The 17288-nt window shown below is 54.9% G+C and overlaps 1 protein-coding gene across 1 annotated transcript; it reads left to right on the forward strand.

Annotated features, from left to right (window-relative positions):
- The first annotated feature begins 11227 nt into the window (after positions 1-11227).
- On the forward strand, positions 11228-16923 carry TAC4 (tachykinin precursor 4). Its single transcript, XM_059671681.1, has 4 exons — positions 11228-11471; positions 12450-12511; positions 14784-14914; positions 16829-16923. Exons 1-4 carry the CDS (start codon positions 11352-11354, stop codon positions 16921-16923), a joined length of 408 nt encoding a protein of 135 aa, XP_059527664.1. The 5' UTR covers positions 11228-11351.
- The last annotated feature ends 365 nt before the right edge of the window (positions 16924-17288 follow it).

Genomic DNA, 17288 nt, shown 5'->3' on the forward strand with positions numbered 1-17288 from the left:
CACAGCCGGCTCAGGATCCTGCTCAGGCCCTGGGGAAGGGACCCCACCCTGGGCCTCCTGTCCCCAGCCCACAGCAGGCCTCCCAGTGGGACAGAGAGTGAGGGGGTGGGGTGGGGGGATGGGTCAGTAGGGAGTTGGTCCCCTCCACTGCCTCCAGGGCTGAAACCGCCCACCCTCTCTGCTCCCCATTCATGAGGGTTACTGAGCAGCTCCTGGCCTGAGAGCACCCACAGAGGGCATTGCCCTCACTCAGCCTACCGTCCCTCAGTCCTAGCTCTGCCCTGCGGCCCCCAACACCCCCCCCCCCCAAGAAGCCTGCCTTGGCCACCTTCACCTAGCTCTGGCTCAACACCAGTAGGGGCTCCCCCATTCATTTGGCTCCTGGGGCGGGGTTGTGTTTACCCATCAGCCTGGGGGCTCCCAGAGGGCAGAGAGGGGCCGCCTTTTCTACATTTTAGAAGAGACAGAACACGAAGATGCATAGAGAGACCAAGGGGGAAAGAGAACCCGTCCCACCGTGGGCAAGTGACTATTTCTCCGGGGTTCCGTCTCTCCTGTGTGAAGGGGGGGAGCTAACCAGGACCTCAGCCTGCCGAGGAGGAAAAGCTGTCACGTGTCTGAACACCCTTTCGGGATGTTCCCCTGAGGAGGCACCAGAGCACCCACAGGGCGCTGGGAGCTCCTGGCCCCCACCCTGGCCCTGCCCATATGTTGCTGCTTGTTTTCCTCTATGTTTAACGTCTCAGGAAGGCGTTGGACAGGGTGTGGGTGTTGTGAAGGGTTAAAGGTGGTTAATCATCCAGGGCTTTTGGGGAGGGTAACCCCAGCATGGAGGGACGCATGAGGCACTGGTGCCACCTGGTGGCTACAAATAGCAATGCCGGTCACTGTATGGAGAGGGAGGAAAACCTGGGACAGGGGTGTAAAAGGAAAGGAGGGAGAAAGAGAAAGGAGAGAGGAGGGGAGGAGGGAGTGAGATAGGAGAGGAGGGGTCACGGGCCTCCAGCAAGAGGGGAGATGCTGAAGATGGGGACCAGGGAGGCTGGCACACGCCCCAGAACACTTGACGACAGCCTTTCAGAGGCTCCCAGACGCCATAGGGGCCCCTTAGAACATGGCTCTGAGCTGTGAGGCCTGAAGGCCAGGAGGCCGAGATCCAACAGGTCAAACCAGGTGTTACCCCATAGGGACACCCCAGCCCTCAGGCCCAGCCTTTGACTGTTGGCCCCGACTCCAGGGATGGGGTGAAGGGGTCCCCGTGAACCCTGGCCAACTTGGCCCCACAGCTCCCCGAGGACATGTGGGAAGACAAACACACTTCTGCATACATCGCCCACAGCACACACCTGGCAAGCCCCATGGTGGACACCCATGATACGCAGCTACGTGATGCAGATGGTCTGGGCCAGGGAGGTGGAGTGCTTGGGGCCCCCACCTCACCCTCTCCCCTGCTTCCTCTCAGGGGCGGGCGGCAGAGGGTGAACTTGTTTACCACTTCGGCTCCAGGCAGTGGTGATGAGCTCAGACTGGCCCATTGCCCTCCACGGGCAGGGCCAGGCCTGAGTCATGGGGGTCAAATGACTGCGGAGGCTAAATGGCTCCCATCCTGCAGCCCCCCCCCCCCCGGGAGCTGCTGGACACCCCACCCTTCCCCCCACGGTGGGCTGCCCTCCCGAAGCAGCCAGGCAAACGGAGTGGTGAGGGTCCCCAGGTTCAGCCACTACTGGCCCCCTCCCCTGGCCAGAGGACAGCAGGGCAGATGCCCACCCCTTTGTCTCTGCCCAGCCAGGCCCACTCCCCTGACCACCCATCTAGGCGCATTCCCTGCCCTCTGGGGTGGCCTAGCTCAGGCCAACACCCTCCGAGAATGCCAAGCACTTCGTCAGTCACATGCAAGGCCCCAAATGCATCTTAGAAATAAATGACATGTTGAGGGGAAAAAATGGTTGCCTTGGAGATTATGTTACTTCTCCCAGAACCTTAGTCTGCTCCGCTGTAAAACGAGGAGGGGGGTCCATGTTCTGCAGGGCACTTCCCAGTTGACCTCTGCCCTTGGCCTACAGTATCTGTGCCTGGGCTGCAGCTGATGGAGCTAAGCGAACCCCTGGCTCTGTTCCCCAACAGACCTATGGGCCTCGGGGTTCTCTGCTGATCAGGAGACCCACACCCTGACCCCCCAAGGTCAGCCCCGTTGACACGTAGCAATGATTCCATGTTTGTGATGTATTTTCATCTTTCACAGTCTCTGCTCGTCCTGTGGGGCATTTGATTTGAAAGTCAATTCTTAATGAATTCAAATGCCCCCCATTTATCTGAGCTTTGCCAAAGTGACAGCTCCTGTGGGACCCCTGCATCCCCCAAAGGCCCCAACTCACAGGGAGTCCGCTCCACCACTGCTGCCCCAGAGCGCCCTCCAGTGGTGCATGCAGCCTTCCACCGCTGGCTGGGTTTGGATTGTTTAGCCTTGTCTCCCAACAGGACCCCTGGCTCCCTTGGCCAAGACTGGAGTCCTTCGGTCTTGGAAAAAAAAAAAATTTTTTTTTTTTTTAATTTCAGAGAGGAAGGGAGAGTAGGAGAGAGAGAAACATCAATGATAAGAGAGAATCATTGACCGGCTGCCTCCTGCACGCCCCACACTGGGGATCGAGCCCACCATCTAGGCATGTGCCCTGACCAGGAATCGAACCATGACCTCCTGGTTCCTAGGTTGATGCTCAACCACTGAGCCACGCCAGCTGGGCTGGAGCCCTTCATTCTTGACACCCTCTCACCTCCCAGCTCTCACCGCTACACCCCCAGGTGTGGCACAGGCCTGTACACACAGGCAGGTTTGGTCCAGGTCCTGTCACTACATTCACTGGTAGCATTGGAAAGGCCAGTCCCCCAAGTGGGCATCACTGTCCCCATCGTAGAAAAAGGGGTTGGAAAAGATGACCCTGAGAGCCCTCTGAACCCGAAACTCTTGGGTTTTACATCCAGCCAACAGGAGCCTCTGCTTTTGTTGCAAAACAGAGTGAGACCTGGGGGAAGAAAAAGGGCGAGAGCTCCCTCCCCTGAACACCACCCTCCCAGCCCCAAGCTGGCACTGGCTCTTTCCCGTTGCTCCTTGGCACTGCCCACTTCCTCCCGGCCACCCCCTGGCTTCACTGATCCCGCCCCCTCCCCCCACTGCCTCCCTGCCCCCGGCAGCCTCCTGCTTCAAGCCCCGACAGTGCCCAGCCCTCCCCCATCCGCTCCTCTGATCTCCGGCCCTGGCAGCCCCTCTCCCCAGCTTGGCACTGCATCTTTCAGCCGCTTGCTGTCTGCCAAGCCCGGGCATCGCCCACTCTCCTTGCCTGGGCACTGGAGTTTGGCTTTTGCCTCCTCAAACCTTCAAGCCTCAACACTGTCCTCGCCCACCTGCCCCCTGGGCGCCAGAGACTCACTGACTCCTGTCAGTCAGCGCCGCCATCTCCCCTGCCTCAGGGCCCCTCTGCACCTCTGGCAGCGCTGATGGTGGGGCCACTGTCACCCCTTTGGGTCCTGAAGAGTCTTTCTCGGGGCAATGACTCCACTGACTCCTGGTGAGACCCTTGATGCTCCCTCATGGGTCCCAGAGGCCGTGGGGGTACAGATCACCGTGGGAAATCCCCGGGAGGACCACTGGCTGATAATGGGGTTCAGGGCCCTCTTGTCAGGACGCTGAGCAGGAAAACTGAAAGCAGATCCTCTGCTGTGGGCCCACAACACTGGTGGGTGTCCTCCTACCCCAGGACAACGGCTTCTGCCCCAGCTCCTCGTACACTGCAGGACTTGCTGCCTGGTTTTATACTGTTAACCCTTCTCTTTCTTAAAACCCCTCTGTGTTGGGGGACATCTGTAATACTGTCAAATATATATTTATTTTTAAGATTTTGCTAAGAACAGTGCCAAACTAAATAGATAAAAATAATGTTTCTCTTGATCATGAAAAACAAAACAAAACCCTCTGTCCCAAGGTTTTTCATATTTCTCTTCTAGTCTTTTTTTTTTCTCAAAATGTATTATCTCAGGTATATACAAACGCATAGATAATAGTACAGCAAACCTGAATCCTCACCACCCAGCTGACCAACAGATTATTACAGAGGACACTGAAGTGAGCTGTGTGCCCTCCCCCTCTTTCCCCCCATAGGTAAGCTCTCTCCTGAATTTATCACTTATTCCTGCGAGTATTTTATACGTTCACCACATGTATATGCATCCATCTGTAATATCGATCTTTTTAATGTTTTTAATTCTACACAGATGGACCCACACGATCGGTGTCCTGCTGCCACTTGCCCTTTTGGCTCAACATTTTGTGAGTCTTATCCTTGATTCATTCATGTTCACAGCTGTGTAATATTCCACTGTCACAACTGAGTTATCCAGTCTCTTGTTAATGTTGATGGACATTTAGATTACTTCTTGTCTTGTTTTAAATGATGAGAGCAGTACATGCACATATTCTCACTGTAAAATATTCAAATAATATGGGACATCGCATAGATCAGCGGTTCTCAACCTGTGAGTCGCGACCCCTTTGGGAGTCGAACAACCCTTTCACAGGGGTTGCCTAAGACCATCGGAAAACACATATAATTACATATTGTTTTTGTGATTAATCACTATGCTTTAATTATGTCCAATTTGTAACAATGAAATTGGGGGTCACCACAACATGAGGAGCTGTATTAAAGGGTCGCGGCATGAGGAAGGTTGAGAACCACTGGCATAGATGATGGAGCCCTGTCTTTACCTACTGACCATCTCGGAAGTAACCACTGCCGACCACCCATGTGTGTTCTGCCAGTGCTAGTCCCAGTCGCTACAATATACGTGTTTGTCCATCGATGTGTGTACCGTTATACGCATCTCCCTCGTTGATGTCTGCACTTGGTCCCCTCTCCTGAGGCACCCATCCTTCTCACTGCTGCTTTTCAGTCGCTCTCACCCCACCCCCTTGTTCATCACCTGCCTCTTCAATATTGAGGCTGCTCAGATCTGCAGCTTCAACCCTTTTATTCTCAATTTCCCTGGGATAGCTCGGTCTCCCCTCACTTCATCATCCCAGCCCACTGACCTCCTTAAAGCTCTATAACCTTGTCCCTGAGCTTCAAGCACCTCCTGGTCCACCCCTTGGACATTAAGACCTTCAAACTGTCAGATTGTCCACATTGACCCCTTACCAGCTCTTCCCAGAGCCTCCCTCTCCCCATCCCTCCAGCTCTCAGACCTGCTGACACCCTCTGCAGTGACAGCCCTCTTCCCACCAGCCCAGGCCCGCCATGTCACCTCCAGACTATCACTATCACCTCCTAAAAGGCTCCCCCATCCCCAGTGCCTCCCCACTCCCAGCCCCTCCTCACCATCACCTTGTTGAGGGGAAGAGGGTTTGGGAAACTTTGAAGGGGAAAACCCCACTTAAGTCCCTCGTTCTAAAACCTCCAGTGACTCCCCAGTGTCTGCTGGATAAAGTCCATACACCCAGCCTGGCACTCGAGGCCTTGTCGCTTCCCTCCCCAGGTCCCAGCAGCCTGCACAGGGTCTCACTGAACTCAGCGCTCCCCTGTGAGCTCCATCAGCTCAAGGGCTCCAGACAATGGTCAGAGAGAGGGCGACAGGAGTTAATCCTGAGCCTCATGCCCAGCCCAGCCGGCCCAGCGACCCGACCCGTGGGAGCTGTCTCGGCCTGGCTGGCTCCAGAGTCCTCCGGACACGAGAAACACACTGTTCTGCAGACAGGGGGTCTGGAAGCTCCACTTGGTAGACCAAGGACAGTGCATTCTAATTACACTTCAATTAGCAGCTCACTCTTCCCCACACTCCAGAAAGAGAAGGCAGGTTTTCGTCAAGAGCGCCTCCCGCGCTAATGGATGGGGTCAGACGCCGGGTGCCTTGATTGCACACAGACCCCGGGAGAAGCAAGCACTCCGAGAGAAACTTCCTCACCTCCCCATTTCAGGAAGGGGCAGGACCAGAGCCACAATCCCCAGCAAGAGGGGCTCCACACACCTTCCTTGGCCCTCAGGCCTGAAGCTCCTGCACCCCGAGCCTTGTCTAAGAGACTTGGCCGCAGGGAGCGCCTAGTCTGATGGAGAGACCAATGCGTCTCCTTGGGAAACGCTCAGCCGATGGCAACATATCAAGGAATGCTTAACATGCGTTTCCTTCATCTGGGCTTTCCTGTAAAATATGGATGAGTGTTACCGTTTAACTAAACAGCAATAACCATTGCTATCATCTATTAAGAGCCTGCGATGTGCTAGACGCTGCCCTAAGTTCTTTTCTACATCATCTCAACAGCCTTTAAACGTCTCAACGGCCTTTTGAAGTGAGTCTGCTCCTGCCCCTGCCCCTGGATGAGGTAAGGGACGTTCAGAAAGCCTGAGGTCGCACAGAGGTAAGTGGTGGGCTCAGAATGGGAACCCAGCGTCTTACTGTGGAGAGCGGCTCCCAGGGGGCTGAGTGGTGCAGGCTGCCTGAGGCGCAGCAAGTCAGCAAAGCTTGGTCAGGTGCGTGTGACTGAGTAGATTCGACACCCACGAGAACGTTGTGCCCTTGCCCCTACTCTGTAACCGCGTGGAACCGGCTATAAAATAGAGACGTGGCTTGAAGGCCGAGGCGCTGTCTCTCCATCAGAGAGGGCAGCGCCCTACCTAGGCCCAGCTTTCTTCTCTCGTCTGTCTTTTCTAGTCCTTCACCGCCCCCTCTCAGGCTCACCGAACCTGGCTGTGCTGGCGCGGCAAGCTTACTCTTAGCCACTATGCTGTGCCTCACTTCTATTGACTTACATCCTTCTTGTGGGCAAATACCCCCAACTGTGCACACTCAGTCTTTCCCTATAGAGCAGTGGCTCTCAACCTTGGCTGCACATTCGAATCACCTGGGAATCTAGTTAAAATCCTGATTTCTGGGCCTCATCCTCTGGAAATTCTGTTTCTTTGTTACTAATGATGAGGTTGAGAACCACTGCTATAGAGCCTAATTGCAAAAGGACGGGGTGGGTGGGTCCAGGCCACATGGAGAAAGGTGATGGAGAAGGGAGGCAGGGTGAGTAGCTCCCAGGGCCCTTTGATGGTGGGGGAGGTGCCTGGTGACAAAGGCAAGGTCAGGGACTGTTTTGAATCATTCTCAGGACAGAGAATTTCTTTCTGAAACCGGTTGATTCCTTCAGACCCTCCCAGAGATAGTCCAGGCATAACTGAGGGGCTAGAAATGCCCAAAGCAAGGCCTGATCATCTGTCACAGCTGTGGCAGAGAAATCTGCCCACACAGTGTCTGGGCACAGAGGGCAGCAGCTCCGTGTGCTCCCTAGCACTCTGGGTGCAGAGACCCGCTTTCCCAACTCAGGGTTCTGTCTGGGACAAGTGCCCCGCAATGCAGACATGGGTAAGGGCAGGACTCTTTGTTTCTCCCCAAATGCCCTGCCAGGCACTTTCCACCCGTGTTAACAGTTACAACGCTTGTCTGTTTTTCATCTCTGTTCCCGGGCAACTCCCATGATGTAAAGTGCTCAGGAAATCCAGAATCACTGAATAAATGCATGAATATAACCTCAAAGATGGGGGAGAGGCTGCCTTTTTCAGAGGCCTTAGCCATTGCGGCTGGAAGGGTCCAAGCACAGGGGGCAAAGGCTATTGTGCCAACACTCACCCCAGGGCACTTTTATCCCACCCTCTAGGGGGGACCGCGGCGGCCCGCCCGCAAAAGGCTACCCACCCGGCGTCCTGATGGCCCAGTCCACCACCCGCTCTGGCCCCGCCTGGATCCGCCAACTCCGAGTTCTAGGAGGGGAATCGGGCTCAGGAGCTCCCACGCGGGGGCGCTGAAAGGCCGCGCAGGAGTGAAGCGGGGCCTCTGTGGCGCCCTCTGGGTGGTGGGACCCAGACCTCGGCCAGACAGCGGCTCCCTCCCCTCCAGGGTCCCCACCCGGCAGCCACGACCCCTCACAGGCGCCCCGCCCTCCTGCGTCCCCCTCCAGCCCCCCGACTTCCTCCGTCCGGCCCCGCCACGCCCCTCTCGCTCGCGTTGGCGTTTCTCAAGGTGAAACCGCCCGGTGGGCGGCAGAGCGGTTCGCATCCCCATCGGCCACTTGGTAGCTGGTGGCCGCATCCAAGGCGCGCGCCCTCCCCGCGCCCACCGGGGAAATGGGCGACCGACCCACCTACTTGGGGCAGAGCGGGCGCTCAGGAAACGCCAGCTTCCTGCCCGCATCCCGCCCTCGCTCCTCGCGTCTCCCTCTTCTCCGTTCTCTCCCCGCTTTTAAAAAAGCTCCTTTCCTCCTGCGCCCAGTCTCCTCTCGGCTCCGCAAGCTTAGCCAAACCGCAGCCTTTGGCAATCCAGAGCGCCCACCCAGCGCCCGGGGCGCCACGCCGCGACCCACCCCGCGGCCAGACCCTGCGCCTCCCAGGCGCACCCGCCTCGAAGGACCTCGCCCGCCCCAGGCCCAGCCTGCCCGGGGGCTCATCACGCCCTCCCGCGCCCGCCAGCAGCCAGCCAAGGGTCCCCTCCCTCCCTGGCTGCGGGGCCCGAGCCACCCCGCCAGGGCTGCGTGGACGTGGACGGAGCGAGGCGGGGCACGCCGGCCAGGGCCATGCCCGGGTGGCCGAGGGCACCGGGCGGGGCGGCGGGCTCCAACGCCAGGGCTGCGAGCGCCAGCCCGACCGCAGCCCCAGGGCAGTGCCGTAAATAGCCGCGGTTTCCATCCCGGGCCTCGCGTCCCTCCCGGCCTTCCGGATCTTTGGGATTTTCTCTCCCTTCTTCCCACCTCCCTTTCCTCTGCCCCAAGGCCCCTGCCACCTCTCCACTGTGCACCCACCACATCCTGTCCCCACGCGGGATGGTTCCTGCGCTGGCGGGGCCAGGAAACCGGCTCTGAGGCCCAGGGTTCCAGAGGTCAAATAATCACAAGCATGAAGTGAGGATTAATTGAGCACATACTCTGTGCCCTGTGCTGAGCTATTGACGGGTGAGAATTCGTGAAATCTTGACCACCACCCAGTGAAGGGTGGCCCCAATTTGCAAATGGAGAAACAGGCTCAGAGATGCCCCTTGGGTGCCAAGGTCACCGGTTGGCCATGTGGCCATCTCCCCCAGCAGAGACTAAGGCTGTTACTCTGCCCTGTGTTGCTTGCTCTTGTGGGCAGCGGCCTCAGTGGGAGGTGGGAAGCCGCCCACTGGGGCCTCTCGTCTGCCACCAATTCTCAGTGTAACTTAGAGCCAGCCCAGCCCGCTCCGTGTCCACATCTGTAACATAAAGGTGATGAAAAGCAAAACCATCCAAGTGGAGTGTGAGGGAGTAAGCAGGCTGCCTTTGGGAAGTGCTATGGGCGGCGGAGTGACTGTCACCTGGAATGTTGAGACAGACCCACAGACCAGGCCTGGCTGTGTCGAGTAGGGCCAGGCCGGGGGATCTGCATTTTAGAAATTGCAGCCATCAGGTTTGGGATCCACCCAAGAAATTCCTGGAAGGGAGGAAGGAGGTGTGTGTATGGTTATCCGCCCTCAGACCTCCATACTTGCCCTTATTCATCGCTGCCTTCACTGGCCTGAGCTCAGAAAGACTGCATGTTTCTTAAGGACCTACTGTGTGCCAGGTACACATGTATGACAGCCCACTCTCAGAGAGCTCTTGGCATGATCACCTGCCCATCTGGCAGACCCACTGGCCCTCTGGGAGAAATAGAGCAAAGCACCTTCTTTCAGGGGCTGGCAGGCTGGCACCAGGCTGTGCAGCTCCGTGGGCCGAGCAGGGGCTGGTTTTGCCTCCATTCTTGTTCTTGGCACCTACTTCTGCTCAGGACACAGCCTGAGAGTGAAGGAGAGCTGAGAGGTATATACAAATCAGAGCTACTTGGGAAAGCCCAGGAAAGGGGCCAAATAATTCTTGCAGGAGTTAGGAATAGAGGCAGAAAAACCCTACTGAGGAGATAGCCATAAGCTGGACCTTTAAGGATGGGTGGGAGTTCACCAGGTGGAAAGGGAGATCCAGGCAGAGGCAACAGCCAAAGGCCAAAGTGTGGGGGTGAAAAATCTCACCTATCCCGGGGCAGGGAATGGCTATGGGGCAAACTGGGAGGGGACGCACCCTTCCCGGCTCCCATCTCTATGCCAGCACTAACTGAACACAGCTTAGCTGCCAACCAGAGGTTCCCTCTCCTGGCCTGTGAGATGCTGTAAAACAGAGAAGGCGGCTGATTCCTCTTCTGTGGCCGAGTGCCTCGCCCAGTGTCCACAATTACAACGGGAATAATAGTTAACAGGTATTAAATATTTACCATCACACACTGTGCTAAGTGCTTCACATGAATTATCTCGTTTCATCCTCGAACAGCTTGGGAAATAAGTGCTATTATTAATCTCGTTTTACAGATGAGGATTCTAAGATTTGAAGGGGCTAAGTAATGTGCCTAAGGTCACACAGCTACTTAGTGGGGGAGCTAGGACTGGAATTCAGGTCTCTCTGACCGCAGGTCCCTTGTTCTACACGGATGGATGGATGGATGGATGGATGGATGGATGGATGGATGATGGATGGGAGGCAGGGCAGAACTAAGTGAAGAAGGGCCTTGAGTGCCAAATTAGGGAACTTGAACTTTATGCTGAGGGCAATGGGGAGACGTTGGAAGTATGTGAGCAGGAGAAACAGCTGGAGGTAGGGCTTTGGAAAGATCACTTTGGCAACAGTGGGAAGGTAGCTTAGAGCCGAGGACACGAGCAGGAAGCCATTTCTCTGGCAAATCCCAGTTCCCACTTGTGAGGAGCCTCATTTCGCTAAGCACTGTGTTATTTCTCTCAGGGCAAGCCCTGTGTTCCTGTGTGCACATGGGACTATTGGCAGAAGGGGACACTGAGGAAGTGGGGAGACAGGGGTGGGACACGAGCTAAGTTCTGGGGAGAGGCCTCTCTCAGGGCGGGGCAGAGCACCTGGAAGGGAGGAGCCACCCAGTTCCCCTCCCATTTCCAAGGTGACAAGGCCCGGGCTTGCAGTCAGGAAGCTGGAAGCACAGGTCCCACACACTGCCCCCTTGTGCACCTGCCACCAGAGGGAAAGCAGGCAACGGTGAGGGTGAGGCGGCTGTGGCATCAGAGCGCTAAGCCCTGGGGTCAGGTGCTGGGGGCGGTGGCGCAGGAGGGCTGGTCCCTCCTCCGATATCATTGGCCTTTCCAGCTGGGAGGGAGGGGAGTCACAGGAAATGTCCCTGGGAGGGCCGATAAGCTGGAGGAAGACGGAGCAGGTGGAGCCTCCCTCACCTACAAAGGAGCCAGAGGGAGGACTGGCCTGCTGGAGGCGGCCCTGCCAGCTGAGAGGGACTCCCAGAGGGTCCCAGCACAGAGCTGCACTCACCATGCCGCTCTGCCTCGCCCTGCTCCTCCTGACGGGGCTGTCTGCCTGCACCCGGGCAGGTGACAAGAAACTGGCACCCGGTGGCACTGAAGCAGGGTCTTTGGTAACCGTGACCCTGGAGGTAACTTTGGGGAAAGGCAGGGGGTGATCTGTGGTTGAGGGGAGAGCAGGCTGTCACTGCAAGGCAGGTGGTCCGATTCCCCTCTGTAGGTAGGTTCAAGGCCATGGCCCCTGGCCTGACTGAGCTCTAAAGGGACACATGCCTGGGGGGGGGGGGGGGGGGAGAAAGAGAGAGAGAGGGAGAGAGAACCTATTTAACACCTATTTGACATATATGTCCTAAATGCCTCATAAACATTAACCCATTTAATTCTCATATCCACTTTATGGGGAAAGTACCATTTCATAGGTAAGGAAACTTGGACACAGAAAAGTCAGGTCGTTTGTCCAAGGTCACACACTTTCAAAAGCACAGCTGCACCCCTTGCCCAAGGTCTGACTATGTGTCTGGGTCTCAGAGGATATTTTCAGAATTTCAAAGGAAGCAACTTGGGCAGGATCCCTGTTTTGTCTCACACGTAGAACTCTCATTCCCTGACAAACGCTGGGGAGAAATCAAGAGGTTTGGGACCTAGCACCTGTGTCCCACCCCATGTGGTAGGGGAGACAAAGGTCCTGACCTTGGGGAGCTTCTAGGCAGATGGGGGAGAGGCCACCAGACCGGAAGGCAGGACTGGTGCTCAGGGAAGGCTTCCAGGAGGATGGACAGTGGGACAAGGCCAGGCCTGACTCCTCCCAGTCCCAGGATGGGGAGGACACGGGCCACAGGAACAGCCATCGAAGGAACAGCCATTCGTGGTAGGTTCCCTTCCTGGTTTGAGCGTAGAAGTGTGTGCCGTTGAGAAGACAAAAGGATGGGGAGGCCTGGGTTCAAGTCTCCGCTTCTCCACGGACATCGTGTGACCTTGGGAAGGTCACTGCTGCTCTTTGGAGATCAGTTTCCTCACCGAAAAGATGGGGGGAAATACCCTGACCCTGACGGCATTTTTCAAGCTTACGGAGTCTGTGCCAAACATCAGGGGACCTGCCCCAGGCATAGGGCAGCCGTGCTGTGACGGGGGCTCCCTACGCAGCCACATGGAACATCATCAACTTCAACTGGTACCGCTCGCTTCCCACCTGCAAGCACCTCACTGGGCAGCTGGTCTCCGGCTTATTCTCCTTTATTCTCAATTAGCATCCCATCCCCCTGCTTCCCTAGACACAGGGCTTGGAATACGGGAACCATTAAGACGAGTGTGGTGAAGGGAGGGATGGAGGCACTGCCCGGGGCCATCCAATCCCCTCCCCAGCTCCCAGGCTCCCTGCCTGCAGTTTTCCCTCAGTGTTTTCAAGGGTGATTGGGTTAAATCAGTGGTCGGCAAACTTCGGCTCGAGAGCCACATGCGGCTCTGTGGCCCCTTGAGTGTGGCTCTTCCACAAAATGCCACGTGCGGGCGCGCGCACGTCCAGTGTGATTGAAACTTCGTGGCCCATGCACAGAAGTCAGAATTTTGTGGAAGAGCCACGCTCAAGGGGCCAAAGAGCCGCATGTGGCTCGCGAGCCGCAGTTTGCCGACCACTGGGTTAAATGGATAAGGAGAGGGCTTAGAGGGGGGCAGGAGTCCTTCCCCAGTGAAAGTGAAGGATGTCTCCTAGGAACCACCCCCCCCCCCCAAACCCAGTGGGTGAGGGAAAGGTGAGCGTTAGTTTATAAATAGCCCTTCTCCCCAGCTTGTATTCGATGGCCGCCTCTTACCAGGGCACAGTGGTTTTCATGAGCTTTCCAGAAATGGCTCCAAATCTCCCGAGAGACTATTCTGGTTCCTGGCCAGGCCAGGCCGGGCGACTCCAGTCGAGAAGCTGCCCCAGCCACTGACGTCCGGGGGAGGAGACAGATGGGAAGGGACTGAATTGGTCCACGTCTTAGAAGAAAATCCGCTCTGGTCCTAAAAGTTGGGACGAAACAAACTATGTGAGGAATAGGGGTTTTCTGCACCCCAGCCAGATCCCTGCTGGTTCCTGGAGCGCCAGCGCTACCCCTGGGGAAACTGGGGATGGAAGAGGGAGCCCCCATCCCCCTGCTCCCCAGGCTCCCAGCCTCCTGGCAGGTGCTTCATCACTTTGCTCGCTCGCCCTGTCTTCAGCCTTCCTGGAAAAGGAGACCCCATCCTCTTCCCTCTTCCCACTGTCAGAGAAAGGCCCTTGTTCAGTGTTCTTTAACCCACACGGGCTGAGCATCTGTCTGCCAGGCGCTGTGCCAGGCACCGGGGATGCAGAGACATGAAGAAGTTCTAATGAATGTCACCCACTGTCACACTCCCACCAGTGAGCCTCTCCCCCTCTTAGCAGGGGCCACAGAAGGAGAGAATTTGGCCAAGGCTAATGGAGGAATGACTTCAATCCATAGCCCTTGGTCCAGAACTTTCACCACATTAGATCAAGAAAGAAAATGTCTTTGCCCAAAGTAGTGGCCTCTACCCCAGGCCACAGGCCGTTCCTCATGGGAGGCCCAGGCTCTAGGGCAGGGTGAATCTGGGGCAAGGGCGGGGCGGGGAAAGAGATTGCCCGAGGAAGAAAGGAGACCAGGGTGGGGTTGGGAGGGGAAGCAGTCTCACCTTGCCCACGGGGTGCCCACCCTGAGTCCCTCAGCGGCCCCTCCTTGTCTATGTTGGGGACATGCCCCCAGGTGGAGCAGAATCCAGGCTCTGGAGCCAGACTGCCTGAGTTTCAATCCTAGCTCTACCACTTCCTGTGTGATCTTGGACAAATCACTTATCCTCCATCTACAAAATGGGAATTACTTATAGTCCCTGCTTCATATGGTGGCTGTGACGAGTAAACGAAATTATGCTGTTGTGTTTGAGCCTCTGAGGCAGGTGACGGCTTCAAGTCCTGGAGCCGCTCTCACTTCCTAGCTGGTGACCTTGGACAAATGACTTAATCTCTCTGCGCTTTCATCTGTAACATGGTGACAATGCCCGGCTGGCGTGGCTCAGTGGTTGAGCATCGATCTATGAACCAGGAGGTCACGGTTCAATTCCTGGTCAGGACACATGCCCGATTGTGGGCTCCATCCCCAGGATGGGGCGTGCAGGAGGCAGCTGATCAAGGATTCTCTCTCATCATTGATGTTTTTATCTCTCCCTCTCCCTTCCTCTCTGAAATCAATAAAAATATATTTAAAAAAATGAAATGGTGCAATAATAGTACTTACATCATGGTGTTTTGGTGAGGATCAAAGAGAATTAATGTTAAAGTGCTTAGAACAGAGCTAGGAACACAGTAGGTGAAACGTTGACTCTAAATTATTACTGCATAATATTGTGTAATACATGCAAAAGAACCCTGAGCCAGCACAGAGCAAATGTCACTGAAACCTTCTCCCCGCCAGCCTTCCCCTCGCTCTGACAAACTCTCTGCCTTTTCGGGAAGGCGTTGCCCCCAGCATTCAGCTCCAGCTTCAGGAGGTGAAGAGGGACAAAGCCAGCCAGTTCTTTCCGCTGATGGGGAAGCAGGCAGGAGGTGAGCGACAAAGGCGGGCAGCCCCTGGAGGAGTGGTTCTGAGTGGGTTGGTTCACCAAGCCGGCTCCTAGCTTCCAGGCCAGTAGGGGTCGCTCATGCGATGGGGTCGGGTAGAGTGTCCACATAAATGATCCAAACCAGGACACTAGAAGTGTTAACTACACCAGGTAAACTTGGGATGTCTCTGGCATATGGGAATATAGGCACCCTAAGAGTAGAAGTCAATGTTTTGCACCCTCTGGTGTCATTACCTTTGATACTGTGGATGGATTTGGAGCTACAGATCAGCGACTAGATGTGACCCAAGCCACAGTCCAAGCTTTCTAGTTCTATTTGTTTCCGATAGAATGAATTTTTTAAAAAATATTTTTATTGTTTTCAGAGAGGAAGGGAGAGGGAGAGAGAGAGAGAAACATCAATGATGAGAGAGAACCATTGATCGGGTGCCTCTTACACACCCCATGCTGGGGATCGAGCCAGCAACCCTGGCATATGCCATGACCGGGAATTGAACCGTGGCCTCCTGGTTCATAGGTTGATGCTCAACCACTGAGCCACGCTGGCCGGGCTCCAATAGAGTTATTAAAATGAACCTGCGTTCCCTGAGAGGGCCCTCAATGTGGGAGTCATGTCCTGGGGGGACAAGGATATTAGTCTGGACAGAGAGCAGTTTTTTTTTCTTATTGTTAACATTATATGTATATTTTTAAGTGGTGTTGGTGAGGGTATGAAAGGCCTAGCACTTTATAACCTGTCTATTTAGAGCAGCGGTTCTCAACCTGTGGGTCGCGACCCCTTTGGGGGTCGAATGACCCTTTCATAGGGGTCGCCTAAGACCGTTGGAAAACACATACACATATATAATTACATATTGTTTTTGTGATTAATCACTATGCTTTAATTATGTTCAATTTGTAACAATGAAATTGGGGGTCACCACAACATGAGGAACTGTATTAAAGGGTCGCGGCATTAGGAAGGTTGAGAATCACTGATTTAGAGGAAATGTTGACAATAGTCCTCGAAGTTGGAATGCACATCAGGGAATCTATCAAGTAGAAATACGTAGCCCTGAGGTTGTACCTGAGCATTCATTGACAACATGTCTGCAATGGCAAGAATTTAGAAATAACATAAAAGCCTTCAGTAGGAGAATATAGTCACCCTAAGGGCAGAGGCAAATGCTTTGCATCCTCTAGAGCCAGATTTACTGAGCCAGAAGCCTAGCTTCCTGGTCAAAATATATTAGGCACATCCATATATAGCCGTTGTGGCCATAGAAAAGGATGAGGCAGACCTGTGGGAAGTTACAGAAAGTTCTCCAAGATACTGGTTAAGTGGAAAAAGCAAGTTATATAACAACATGTATGACAGGAACCTACTTGTTTTTTAAAAAATGACATACAAACATACATACACATGCATAGGGAACATTCTAGGAGGATGATTATCAAATTGTCAACAGTGATGATATATATATATCTAGGACAGGAAGTGGAGATGAGGGAGAGAGAGTAGAGAGGGACTTTAATTTTTACTATACAAGCCTCTCCATTACATAATTCTTTTTATAGTGGGCAAGTATTCAAAGACTGCTTTTATAATAAAAAATATAAAAATAGAGAAAACCAACTTGTTACCAAACACTTTTGGCCTTAGTTTCCTCAATAAAATGAATTTTAGACCATTTCAGAGTTCTCTTGCAAATCCAACAACCCATGGGAAGCAGGGGATGGGAGTATAAGAGAAATATTTATTGAGCACCTACTATGCTCACATGTGATTAAATCTCAGAATAGTCCCTTCAGCATGAGTGAGGAAACTAAGGTTCAGGTAAGTTCAATGTTTTTGCACAGATGCCCAGGCGGTGCCAGGTGCCAATGACTTCCCACTCCTCCACTCTGCCTCCCGCAGGAGCAGCCAAGCAGCTCAGCCACATGAGGACAGTGGGGAGTGTCTGCAGTTCCACTGAAGACCCAACACAGGCACCGAGCCCCAAAGAGCCATGAGCCCTCCCCACCTCACCCAGCCCCAGGGAAGTGGTGCAGCCCTCATTCCTTCTTTCCTCTTTTCCAGGAATACCTCCTATCCAACCAAAGAGAAAAATGGGTGAGTGTTGGCCAGACCTTGCCCTCAACGTGCTCCCTGGGGAGGGTTGAGTCATCCTGGCCTCTAACAAGTCAGGGAGGTGGGGGAGGATCTCTGGCCAAGGGCGCACATGCCAGGCTGGCATCGCCAAGGGTGGGGCCAGCCGTGGTTTGGCCACATGCTCGGCTCCCTGGTTGTTTCCTCAGACCTGGTGGTCTGTGCGTGCCTAGGGAGTAGGTGCAGGGATAAGGAAGCCGGTTTTGCCAAAGGTTCAAAATTGCCTTGG

Source organism: Myotis daubentonii, chromosome 16 (assembly GCF_963259705.1).
Source record: "Myotis daubentonii chromosome 16, mMyoDau2.1, whole genome shotgun sequence".
In the NCBI taxonomy this organism is placed as follows: domain Eukaryota; kingdom Metazoa; phylum Chordata; class Mammalia; order Chiroptera; family Vespertilionidae; genus Myotis; species Myotis daubentonii.

What these genes read in the sequence shown, in the direction of transcription:
- TAC4 (XM_059671681.1), top strand. Translation starts at nt 11,352, where the DNA reads ATGCCGCTCTGCCTCGCCCTGCTCCTCCTGACGGGGCTGTCTGCCTGC. An exon ending in TGGTAACCGTGACCCTGGAG is followed by an intron (nt 11,472 to 12,449) that starts GTAACTTTGGGG and finishes CCCCAGGCATAG; the next exon opens with GGCAGCCGTGCTGTGACGGG. An exon ending in AACATCATCAACTTCAACTG is followed by an intron (nt 12,512 to 14,783) that starts GTACCGCTCGCT and finishes TCTCCCCGCCAG; the next exon opens with CCTTCCCCTCGCTCTGACAA.